The sequence below is a fragment of the Zootermopsis nevadensis genome, unplaced genomic scaffold (genome assembly GCF_977971745.1).
Source record: "Zootermopsis nevadensis isolate Lab colony 2312 unplaced genomic scaffold, Znev_1.0 Znev_ptg000017l, whole genome shotgun sequence".
Classification (NCBI taxonomy): Eukaryota; Metazoa; Arthropoda; class Insecta; order Blattodea; family Termopsidae; genus Zootermopsis; species Zootermopsis nevadensis.
The window spans coordinates 7740735-7753227 of record NW_028259149.1 but is presented as its reverse complement, the minus strand read 5'-3'; the positions used below and the strand labels follow the sequence as shown (position 1 = coordinate 7753227).

The 12493-nt window shown below is 42.0% G+C and overlaps 1 protein-coding gene across 4 annotated transcripts in view; it reads right to left on the bottom strand.

Moving 5' to 3' along the window:
• LOC110834074 (Supervillin) overlaps positions 1-12493 on the bottom strand; it is a 138091-nt gene that overhangs the window by 91146 nt on the left and 34452 nt on the right. For all 4 annotated transcript variants that reach the window (XM_087350297.1, XM_022072866.2, XM_087350296.1 and 1 more), the window contains exon 2: positions 6007-11893. In XM_087350297.1, the coding sequence (XP_087206423.1) occupies positions 6007-11893 (5887 nt within the window). The remainder of the gene's footprint in view (positions 1-6006; positions 11894-12493) is intronic.

The following is a 12493-nucleotide window of genomic DNA, read 5'->3' as shown; positions in this document are numbered from 1 at the left end:
CTGGAATTCGTCTAAAACCTGTCAGTCGCTAGATTCATTCTGAGAGACCAATGCAATACTGATGCAATTCTATCGTTCCACCACAAGCCACAAAGATAGTAAAGACGAAGTTCACCACAAAGTTACCTTTCAGCCGAGAATGACACTTCTATTGCACACGGTAAACTAGTGGGGAGAGGCGGTCTGCATATTACACAACACCTATAATAAAAAACAGTAGAAAATCGTTAGCCCACTCCAAACAAACAAGGGCAAATTACAGTACAAGAAGCTGGAAAGTAATTAAGAATGTCTCATTCTGTAACGAAGTCCTCCGTTAAGTATGTTGTTAGCTGTGTGTCACGAATGATAGTTACGGCGGAACAAGCCAAGCCATTATTATCTGCACATTATTAGGACTTCAAAAGAAAATATTAATATCGCTCGGTTGCATTATAACAAGGTGGATCTTCACATACATGGAGCACACATCAAACATACTATATTATTGAAAGGAAAAGAATGGTACGGTTAATACAACTTAATTACCATAATATTAGCCCACAGACTTATGTAATGTCTGGCACATTCCTTCCTGTGGTCCCTTACACAGACAACGTGTTCACGACATCCAGAAGCACTTTAGCCTGTCTTATTTGCAAGAAGGCCGTCAATTATCTTCACTATTGGAAATAGCCGACTCTACAAGCTCTGTACACAATGAATACCCATGCAACGCAATTAAGTGGGTACAAACGAATGAACTTCCGTGGAATTTGGAAACAATTACATGAAATTACCTTAAAGCGGATGTTAATTCCTTTTAACCAGATTTATTAAATATTTTAAAAGCAATACACATTTAATAAAAGACCAAAAAATCAAAACATTATTAGATCCGATCGAATTTATAAGTGCATCGTAGTAGTGTAGGGATACAAGTACAGGAACCCACGTGCATACAACACAAATGCGATAGCAAACTATCGATTCTGAATCGAAAGACACGACTTTTCGCAGGTTGGATCTGTCTCCGTGTTCAGAGACGAGGGACTCGCTACATAAACATGGTGCTGAACCAGCATAAATGCGCCCACCCATAAAGGAGGATCTGAAATTCTCACGGCAGGGAGTATGAAGATGACTGTCTCTGATGGCGGAGGCAGCAAGCACCTCTGAAACGTCTACCACACTACACTGCACTATAACCCTGAATGCAGTCGAATCCATGCGTCTGTTTGCTTCAAAATGTCTGTTTATTCGTCAGAAAGAATCACCTCCAAAATTGTTAAGTGGACATTAATGAAACATGGCACTGGGACATTTGCTAAAGTTTGTCGACAAATTCCAACACTGATTCACACGAACACTTACAAACATTCCTGCTGCTGCTCGCGTGGAGTGGGGGGCACACACAACCATGTGGGGAATCCCCGGGATCTCACCATTCACTAGACAGACGCCAGACATTCTGACTGTGCAACGGCTAGGGACCCCAGACAATGACGTCATTAGCCATTCCAAGGTCAGTCGGCATAGTAACAATTACCTTGTACTTAGGCCATTTATCTTAGAACTATGAGGGTGGGAGGGAGAAAACAGGTTTTGTCCCTTCGTCCTTGCGGTTGTCTGTCGTCAATTAATAACAGAGCGTCCATTTCATATCCCATTATAGAGATAGCGTGGCACCTGCCCCACCTTTAGATACGTCATGCGTACTGTGCCCCTTCATGTACAACATGAAGGGGCATGAGTTTTGCGCCAACAGTCCGTCTCCGATCCATTTCGCTACCTAGTAACACCGGTTAAGGAATAGATAATACGTATATGAGACGGATCCCACGAAGTGCCCTACTACTAAATTCGGTCTGAGACAGAACCAGTCTATATCTTCAGGGTAAAGAACCCTCGATTCCGACTGGATAAGAAGCCATGTGGGTCCCAGAGCGGATATAGATAAAGCGGTGGTGAAGGCGAAAAGTTATGGGTGTGAAGCCTGGTAAGCTCTGCAAGACTTTCAGCACGCACTAACACTTAAAACATTTAACGAATCTGCTCATAAATGCTGTAACAGCACACGTTTAAACCAATAAATAATTAATATAAGACGGAACAGTTGGATTTACATATTTCTCATAAACATCTGTAATGATGTTCATTACTTTTCCGTCCCTTGCACAGAAATACCATAAAGTAAAACGTATTAGATCATACTGAAAAATATTTATACGTCTGAGACTGTTTAACTTTGTGGATGCAAGTTGGGGCACCTTCCGATTCCTGGAGCTGCGAGTACACAGTGGGTATATGCAGAGGATGACGTATATACTCAACAGGGCAAACAACTCCAAAAATAACCAACCATACATCATGCAGTGAAGTGAACTGAACACTTTACCACTTTTGGCTGTCATTCACTAATTCATACGAAGCGAAACTGAATAGCATATCACTTGGGGTGTATTAATTCCACGCTTTAAACTTAACTGTACACAATACTTAATCATTAACAAAACGAAGTACATGCTAATAACAAAGGTCTGACGCAAAAGTGCACATTCTCATATCAGCGGCCAGCAAACTTCTAATTAACTGAATATTTATCTATGAGTCAAAAAACGTATTTCTGAAACAGTATGTGGCCCGGCTAAGACTTTGAAATACGAAAGAAAAATCCGTCTGTCTTAATTTCGTGGTTCTGTGGTACACTGAAACACAGTATAACCTTTCACAAAACACGCACTTTTAGCCAGAGCATTGTGGCTTACGATCGAGGCGAGCGTATCAACGTGAACATCGTTTACCACATAGCTGCACTATAATCCAACGCACTGGATCCATACTGTTAAATCCAAAACACCTACGCACACTACACGGCGCAATGACCCAGAAGACAGCAATCTTCATGTATATATTATTTGTAAGATAGAAGTTTACGCAATTCGTTTCCTTAATTCCACCGGCTGCTACCGAACGAGCGATTTTATAAATTTCTTCGAAGAGATATGTCCAAATCCAGGTTGGTCAGGTTCTTAGAAATCATTTACTTTGCCAAAGGCAAACTTACAACACAGACGACATAGCGCATCGCAACACAATAGTTATTTTAAACAATATGTTTCTACTTGGTGAAAAAAAATAATAATAAGAATTTGTTTCCTAGAGACTCGGTTAACCCTTCATTCTCAAATGGTACGATCTGCTCTGCCATTCAGTGTATAACTCCGCTTTGTGCCTAAGGAACTTTTCCTCAAGCAGCATAAACCACTTGACCTTTGAAATGGTGGCGCGTTGTTTCTTTTCTGAGTATTTATGTTATTTGGACAAATTTCGTCTTCAAAGGGCTAAACAATCCCCCTAGACTGTTTACGTACAGATCAACACTATGCGGTCAAACGACCGACTGACCAACCTTGTTAAACATAACAAAGAAAAATATGACAAAACATTTCTGGAACAAAACAAATATAAATAAACAAACCACAGTCAAAAACAAGCTGAATTGAGTAGCTCTGGTGTCAATGTAAACACAAGATTCACTGGTACGCAAAAATACTAGAGCAATGCAGTGCTATACTTTTCGTAATAGTAACGGTACTGGACAAACGAAAAGTGCAAAGATTATTCTTCATTATTCCAGTGCGTATGAGGTATAAGCAAACAACAAATTTGTTCAACAGACTACGACGCAATGTGTGAGCTAACGGGAAGATTACACAAATCGTTATGAAACCGACAAATTAAAACAATTCAGCAACAATTAGGGTCATCAGAGCAATTCAGTCACCTTCCAACAACCAGCTGCTCTTCAAGTAGTACTTACGTGATGCATTTCAGCTACCGGTATTGATTAACACACAAATAAACACTACAACAGTATGCATGTGCTGTACAGTTCTTTATTGGTTCATACAGGCAAGGATGTGAAGGCATACAAGGATTTCTTGAACTCATTTCTTAGTAAACTGTTAAACCATTATACATACCGATTACACAGCCTAAGAAATAAAACCATGCTACATGCGTTGTGAATTACCGTCTATAAGTGCGACATACCCAGGCTTCGATGTATTAACGTTTAAACACGAAACAAATGATTTCGATATAACAATATCAACAATACAATGTTGGATGCTTTCCATTACCGGAGACATGTCATATATGTGTCGTTTCGGGTGTCCGCTATGATCCCGTCTTCAGAACATAAAAGGGTTAAGGCAAAGCTGTCCTAAGTACCGCAACATGCAGAGGCATATGGTGTAGTGAAGGTACAGCCTAACGTATTCTTAAACACGGCACTAGTCGTAAACATACTGGCAGTTGTTAGCATACTAGCCTAGCATTCAGAATGCCACTCGTCGTAGGCATTATTATTTTTAAAAAAAGTAACATAAATGTCACTCTTCAGACTACAAAAACTGGAAAGCCAACTCCTCAAAGTGCATACATATCTGACAATAAGAAATATCCAACATAATATTGATATAATTAATCAAACTTTGTTAGAAACCTTTAGAGAATTGTGGACATTGTGTATATGCATGTGGCTCAAAAATGTTAAAAATTTATATAAACGGGTGGGAGAAGGACTAGAGTTATATTATACAGTTTATGGATTACCCTCCTATTCTCGTTACGTACAGTGTAAAACTAGATCATAGAGAAACATGGCCACAAATGTTAACATCTTCTTGTGACTGCATCAAGAACTACAAAAAGTATGCAATGTTATACATGGTGCATAATATAAATAAAACTTTAATTAAGGTTTTCCTCCGAGGTAAAAGTAGGCCTACTTTGCCGGTTAAGTCTGTTCCAAGTAGTACTAAGTACTAAGCCACTGGTTCCACGACTCAACATACTGAAAAACTTTGTATGTTGTCTCCATCACAGGCAAAGAAACTTGAGTCAAGTTCAGAAACGGAAGGACAGGGAAGCTAAAAATCTATTGTATGTGACCAGATAAATTCTTGGGCATATTCACAATTAATTCAGCCCAGTTGAGCAAATTAACCTAACTTGCTTTGGTATCAATGCAAAAATTATCAATATACGTCTACGTATTCTAGCCACAAATAACATGTTCTGCTCAGAGAGAGAAGTAATCTATACAATGACACATCTTTAGTTCCCATCTATGTAATATAGATAATATAATTTTGTATTTACAGGGAGTAGAGGTTTCTTGTTTTGCAAAAAAAAATCGAATTTACAAATATTCATAAGTAATAACATGCAGTATATTTCACAATTTAAATTTCTGCAGTTCTTTGGGAGGGATTAGCAATCGTTATTTGTACGGATAACTTCACTATCAACTGTCTATAAAATATAATATTGTTACCAATTCACACATAATTACTAAACAAATATTGCATATCTTAATCTAGAAAATGATTTTCTACGACCATAATAAGCAGTCAGACACTTTCTAGGTACTGCGACCAGAAAGCATGCAAAGTATTTTACCTCAATGTATTAATCACAGGCAAATGGAGATTCAATATATTACATTCTAACAATCGAAGATTAAAGGCAATAAATGAAATATTAAAACGATCAAAACACGTAACACATTTAATTTATTTTTTGAAGATGACAATGCGAGACAGAGGCGTCGACAGTGTAGATGATAAGTGAGGATTCTTAAACATGTTTCCCATTCAAAATGAGTTCAGAAATGGTTCAAGACTTGGTTGAAATGTTCTGTCAAAGGAATTAAAAAAGAGGATGAAGAATTTATATACAGTAGTGAAACTACAGCGTAATAACCTAAGGATACGTTTCAGCATGGGTCAACGAGTGTATGACAGTCTCCTGGAACCGTGCAGACCGACTTCTACAACATAGGGGTGGGGTATGTGCAGTGTTACAGGATAAGGGCTGCTACTAGGGACACGACGGCAAGAATAATACCGAGTACTGAGAGCAAGTCCAATCCGGCGACCTGGTGTACACATGCAATACAGTAGGAGCATGCAACCAACACAGTGGCAGGATCCGCCAGCGGGGGAAGACAATACCAACCGGCTGTTGCAGAAGGCGGTGTCGATGCTCCCAGCTCCTCGCCTTCAACGCAACTCTTCGACACTTGATAACCAGCAGAATTATCAAAGTCTTCTGCAACACTTTCACCTGAACCTTCAACATTACTGTTAGCTGCAACATTTGTTGACCCCTGAGACAAAGACTGACTGATACAGTCGAATTCTGCACATGGCAACGTCTGTTCCTTATATCCAGTGGTTTCGATAACAGGTTCTTCGACAGATGTCGGAAACGTTCCTGGCAAATGAACACTGATTTCGGTTTCTCGATTTTCATTAACTTTATCACTTTGTTCTTGTGGCTCCGTCAATATTACATGAACATCGTCAGTCTTTTTCTGATGGTCGTGGCTACCTGATTCTACATCCACAGCTCTGCATGAATCATCACAGCGGCCCGTACATTCCTTCGACAAATCTGCATAAAAAATACGCAGTTCTTTATCAATATCTAGGTTAGAATCAAGAATGTAACGTGAACTGTGTGATTCTTCTTCTTCTTTAGCTGTTGCTTTAGAATTTTCAATCAAGTTAGACGATTTCTGTTTCGATTTGTTTTCATCTATATGTAGAGTCTCTTTTGGAACATGTTCCTCCTCTGTTACTACTTTGGATGTCACACTTTCAATGCGTGAAGTTAAATTCTCTGTCTGGACATTGCATAATGAAGTTGGTTCTTCACTTCCTTTATCCCTTGCCTCCGAGATTGTATCGCCCTTCTCTGTTCCGGCAGGTTTCAATTCCTCTAGCTGTCCTTCTCTACGTTCTCGTGACTCCTGACTGTGTTGCTTGTCGTCTTGTACTTCATATTTCAGCTGTAACATCTGGTCGCCAGAGTCTTGATTGTGGTATTTACTTTCGTCCTGTGACTTTTGTTCTTGGAGTTCAAAGTTTTCTTCAAGTGGTTCTGATACTTTCTTTCCAAGTCGAGGCTTCTGATCCTCAGCGAACTGATGCTTAGGTTTCTCTTGTATTATTTGTTCCAAGGTGTCAGACTCTTGCAGAGCTGGGGCAGTATTTCTCTGAAGTACCTCCAGCTCACGTCCCAGTTTTTCACTAGTAGCCTTGGCTTCTCGAGCCAAAGCAGTGAGAAGCTCTTCAAGTTGTCGCTCATCTATAGGAGATCCTGGAACAGCTTCTGGTATGGGCAATGACGAGTCATTTGGAGATGATGATGTTCCAGGCCTCAGGCTAAGTGAGTCCCGAGCTGAACGTTTATCTTGAACCGAAGCCGAACTCACTGTTTCATCTTCAGCTGTTTGAGGTATTGATCTAGACGCATGGGGCCTGCTGTTATCTTGTGGCTGCCGAGGACTTTCTCTGTCAGGGGTTAGAGATGATGGCAATTGAACAAGAGCGGACAGAAGTTTATTCTGATCTAATGACGAGCGCCGTGACGAACTTCTTTCAGGCGTAGGGGGAGGAGGAGGTCTCTGATGAATATCTGCTTTATTTTGCTCTGATAATAAACGACTCGAGTTTCTTTCGGGAGTTCGCGGCGGTGGTGGTCTCTGTAAGGAAGTTACATCGCCCGATACACTTGTGTCTTCGTTGCTACCAAAGATCATATTTGATGGAATAAAAACCCTCAGTCTTTGCTGCCAACTATTCCGTTTGTTTGTTCCCGGATCCTGTTGTAAGAGATTGGCCCGACTGTCAGTAAGTGTTTCTGTACTTGTGCTCGCAAAAAAAGATAATTTATCGCCACAGTCTGCGAGGTTAGCGCGTTCAATCCAGCTACTTCCGGGCGAAGGGCAATATCGTCGAGAACCTTGAGTCACTGGTAATGTATCGCCCTCTTGATCAACCGGACGTTCGTTTGATAATCCTGCTGTTAGGTTGCGAAGTTTAACAGAACCACCACCGATCACTTCCTTCCCTTCCAGAATTCTCTGTGCTACTTGCAAAGCGTCAGGGAGATCAGACAAACTCTGAGCTTTCTCAAAATCCTGATCAATATCTCTGGAAGACAGCGCCAAGGATTCTCTGTTGACAAGACTCTGTATGTTAGCAGAAAGAGACCTCACGGCTCTTCTCTTCCTCATAGAGAAATTGTCGTTCTTGGAATGAGTACTACGGACTAAGGTACTATTCAGAATGCCACTGTCATCAGTCATCATAGGCATATTAAAAGGTTCCTTCTGAGAGTCCTTTCTCAGATTACGAAATGCCAAATCATCCTTCACAACATCTGGCACCCTCCTGGGTTTGAACATTGAACGGTAAGTGTCTGTGGGTATCACATGAAGATAGTCGCTATTCGATGCAGGTGCAATAGGTCCAATTGGTATTCCGAATGGTGGTTGTGGATCGAGAACTTTAAGTGTGTTGTTAGCATGTCGAATATTTCTGAAAACAACGTCATCTAATGCGACATCAGGTTCCTGATTTGGTGAAGAATACAGAGATTTCTGAGGGAGATCCTCTGTATATATTTCAGCAGCTGCTGTGGTTGGAGACGTAAAAAGATAACTACCTGATTGAGACACAACATTTCGAATGTCTTGAGAACCAGGCCGGTCTTTAGAATTAAGACGACGATATGCCATGTCATCAGTTACTTTATCTGGGATGCCGGATCGCCGTATAGACGGTGCACGTTTCCTCGAAGAATCTCCGTTACCGCAAACAGATTCAAAAGACGATGATCCCCAACTTAAATTGTAACCAGAGTCCGACTCTGCTCCACGAGATGTCCCCCAAGATGATGACAGCGTTTGGGCGACCAGTGACGTGCCATCGCTCAGTTTCTGATGTGCAACCGGCAGGTCTCTTCTTTCAGCACGGTCAAGAAGATCCTTATCCCCCAAATTAAGGCTCTTGTAAATGGCTTCTAATTCGGTGAGAGCATCTTCCAGATTGCTAGACTTCCTTTTCTTTTTGTGACCTTCTTCTGATGTTCCAACGTCTTCCGACACCCAGTCAACTGCTTCAACACTAGACGTGGAACTCTGGCGCGAATATCTGCGAGCAGGTGGCAATGGTGGAACTGCTTTTACTGAACTGGACAAAGACTGCAGCTGCTGCTGTTCATTCTCAACCACTTTCTGGAAAGAAACCTCTTCTATAGGTTCTTGTTGATGCGGTTGATCAGGAGTCTCTGATTTCTCGAGAACCATAGAGAGGGGGCGGTAATTTCCCGAACTCTCTTTCCTTTTTAAACTATCCTTGCCACCGGAGGACTCGCAACCTTCATGCATGAGAACATCTGGTGAATTCTTGCAGGACGAACTCATTTGCATGGGACTAGATATATCAGAATTTCCACTCAGAGAGCTCATTGAGTCTGCTGGACACATTGTGGAAACCGAAAGAGGTGGAACTCTCGTTTTTGTTGTTTTTGCTACACGAAACACTGAATCGGAATTTGTCACCAGTCCTGCTGAAAGTTCCTTCGGTCTGGGACTGTTAGATCTGGAACGTTCGTTTCTACTTTTGTGATGAACGGGAAGTCTTGTAGATGTGGCCACAGATTTTCTTTGCTTTACTCCTTCCTGATCTTTCTGGCGCCAGAACTCACTTGCGTGCTGCATGGGATAACGCTTTTCTTGATGCTGGTAGGGAGGTTTCATTAACACGACTTGAGAATCGCTCAAATATGGCTGATCGCTACAAGAAGGATTAGTGGTGTTGTACTGTATGTGGATGGGCCTTCTGCTTCGAGGCTGATGATCAGCGAAATAGTGGAACTGTTGTTGTTGTCCTATACCAATAGAATGCTTAGGCGACGAACTATAAACATCAGGAGAGGGTGGAGTTCTTGAAATGAACTTATTACCATGTCCACCGTATTGCTGTTGATAAAACATGGGGTTACTTATTTCTGGAGAACCTAACGATTGTCGGGAACGACCAATGAGATTACACGGGTGAGGACGCAGAGTATGATGGCCAAAATGAAGTGTGGCTAGCTGGTTGTCAGAGTTGCAATGTTTTTGGCTGTTCGAAATACAAGAAACATCAGAAGCAGTTACATCAGCACCGCCTTGGGGAAGCAGCTGTGGGATAGTGAATGGTGACGCGCCAGATGTGTTGAGATCAGTTTGCTGCTGAAACTCCTGCTGCACTTGGACACGGTTAAAAGTATTACCATCATACGAGAAGGACATGGGTCTGGTGGAGTCCTGGTGACTAGTCGGAGTACACAGTAACCGACGTTGAGGATCGCGCGGTGGTGGAGGTGGCGGACCTTGCTTCACAGCCACAAATCCAGAACTGATATTGCCACTTCTGCAGTCCAAACTGCGCGACGGCTGAAGTCTTGCCACTGGGAATTGCACCACCATCACATCCTTGGAATCAGGAAAAGAGGAGCCACCAGAGGCGCACCCGTACTTGGGTGTAACACGATTAATGTTACTGTCAAATGATAAGCTCCGTTGGCCTGGCTGTTGGAACTCGATGCATTCTCTGTCAGTTCTCCCAGCTGCACTGTATTCAAAGGCCTGTTTGTTTAGTCTTTTGTCGTTTATTTGGGCACGAGGAATTCCTACATTAGAAATAGATTCAACACTTCTGTTCGATGGTAATAACGGCGAAGGCCCGAGAGCACGAACTCCGTGCTGTGGAGTCTTGCGATCCAAACTGTTTGTGGTACCTGATGTGGCGAAATGAATGTCATGGCTGGGAAGAAAAGTTGAGGTTGATGCATCGTACCGCAGTTGAGAACAAGACGGGGCAGAAGTCGTGTAATGCAAAATATTTTTAGGTCTAACTAGTGGGCTGTGTCTTGGGCTGGGTGTTGCTGAAGAAGCTCTCAAAAATAACTTGGGATGGTCAATATCACTGGATTCTTGATGTACAGTAGTAACAGCTGCCCACCTGTTTCCAGTCGGAAGACTTTTGTTTCTGCTCACAGAAGGTTTAAAGCTTCCTTCTGCATCTGATTTACAAAGCCTCTGCTGTCTTTGGAATTCAATTTCTGTAGCTTCCTTTTTCAGAAGCCCTTCTTCGTCCCGTGACAAGCGTTTTATGTACCGCTCAGTTCTTGCAATTCGGGATCTCCTATTCAAAGACCCGTCCCTCTGAAGAGATACAGACAGCGTGTCGTCACTTTTAAATCGTGACAATGGCGAACTTACGGATAAGTCGCCTTCTTCAGAACTCGAGTCTGCTCTCTGGCGATCCCGAAGAGCCTCCGCCCTCGCCTTAAGAGCATCACGCCTACCCCGTCGAGAACTGGAGCTCTGTTCCAAAGAACCCGATCCGCCACTACTGTTGCGGGAGAGACTGGAGTCTTGCCGCGTGTGGCGCTGGTACGATTCACGACTTGATCGTGAAGATAACCTATCAACACTCCCTCCTTGACGGGGTTCTCTACTTCGGCTGCGCTGCCCATCATCTGCTACTTGAATGTCCTTCCCTCTCAACAATGCATTGGCGTTATTATCCCGAACGCAACCATTCACTTCGCCTGCTGCATTTCTAACCTCACTGAACACAGGCGGTTTTAGAGTGTGTGTTAAAGGGTTCACAACAATATGATCAAAATTGGCAATTGCTCTATTAGTTCGAGACTTTTTCTTTTCTCTTCGAGAACGACGACGTGCCAGGAAACCCTTACGCGGAGCGTGCTGTTCCTCCTCATCCTGGGAACTACTTTCTGAACCGATATCCTTCTTACGCCTCCGAAACAAACCACCAAGTGACCACTTCTTCCTTTTCTCGACAGGTTCCTTCTCTCTGTTACGAATAACAGGAGGATAGATGAATCCTGTTCCTGGACTAAGAGTTGGCCTGCACCCGTCGCTCCAATCTTCCCCGCCGCTGGTTCGTACTTGTAATGTGGGCACTCCGCCTATTGTCTCCATGGTGGCACTTTGTTCCGTCGCTTCCAAGGGTCGAGCCCGAGGTGCTGTGCTCACCGTCTGTAATGGAGATCATTCGTTAGTTATACTAACACAGTCAAAGACAATACGCTTGAACACAAACACTGTCAAAATATAAAATTCAAATGCACACAACAGCTCAGGATTCGTGAACCACAAGAGAATGGACAGGCGTAATGGATCATTAACGCTTCGAATAATAGCATCTAAGACCTTCAGAATCTGCCAAAAAGAAAAATAAAGGCTTTTAGATAAAACCTGAATTTGAAACACTTTGGTTCTTTAAGAAAAGAGACAATCGTGGCACATGGCATTATATCCTTCTATAAACAATGCTACTTTTGTTACTTAAATGCTACATAATACTAACATTATAATAAAATATGCACAAGTCTACATAACTGAAATACAGGAAGTATGTATATTATTAGTAATCTCGTGAAAAAAAATAAGAACAAGCCAGAATTCGAAGACAGCTCGAATGGAAATGCCAACTAAACTAAATAATAAATCGAATAAACATTTACTGCAAGGTTCAAACTGTGATCGTATCAAGGAGTTCTTAAAACAATTTCCTCAATCCAACATGTTTTCGGTGAAATAAAAAATTAGGCCTACAATTAAAACAAATGTGACAAG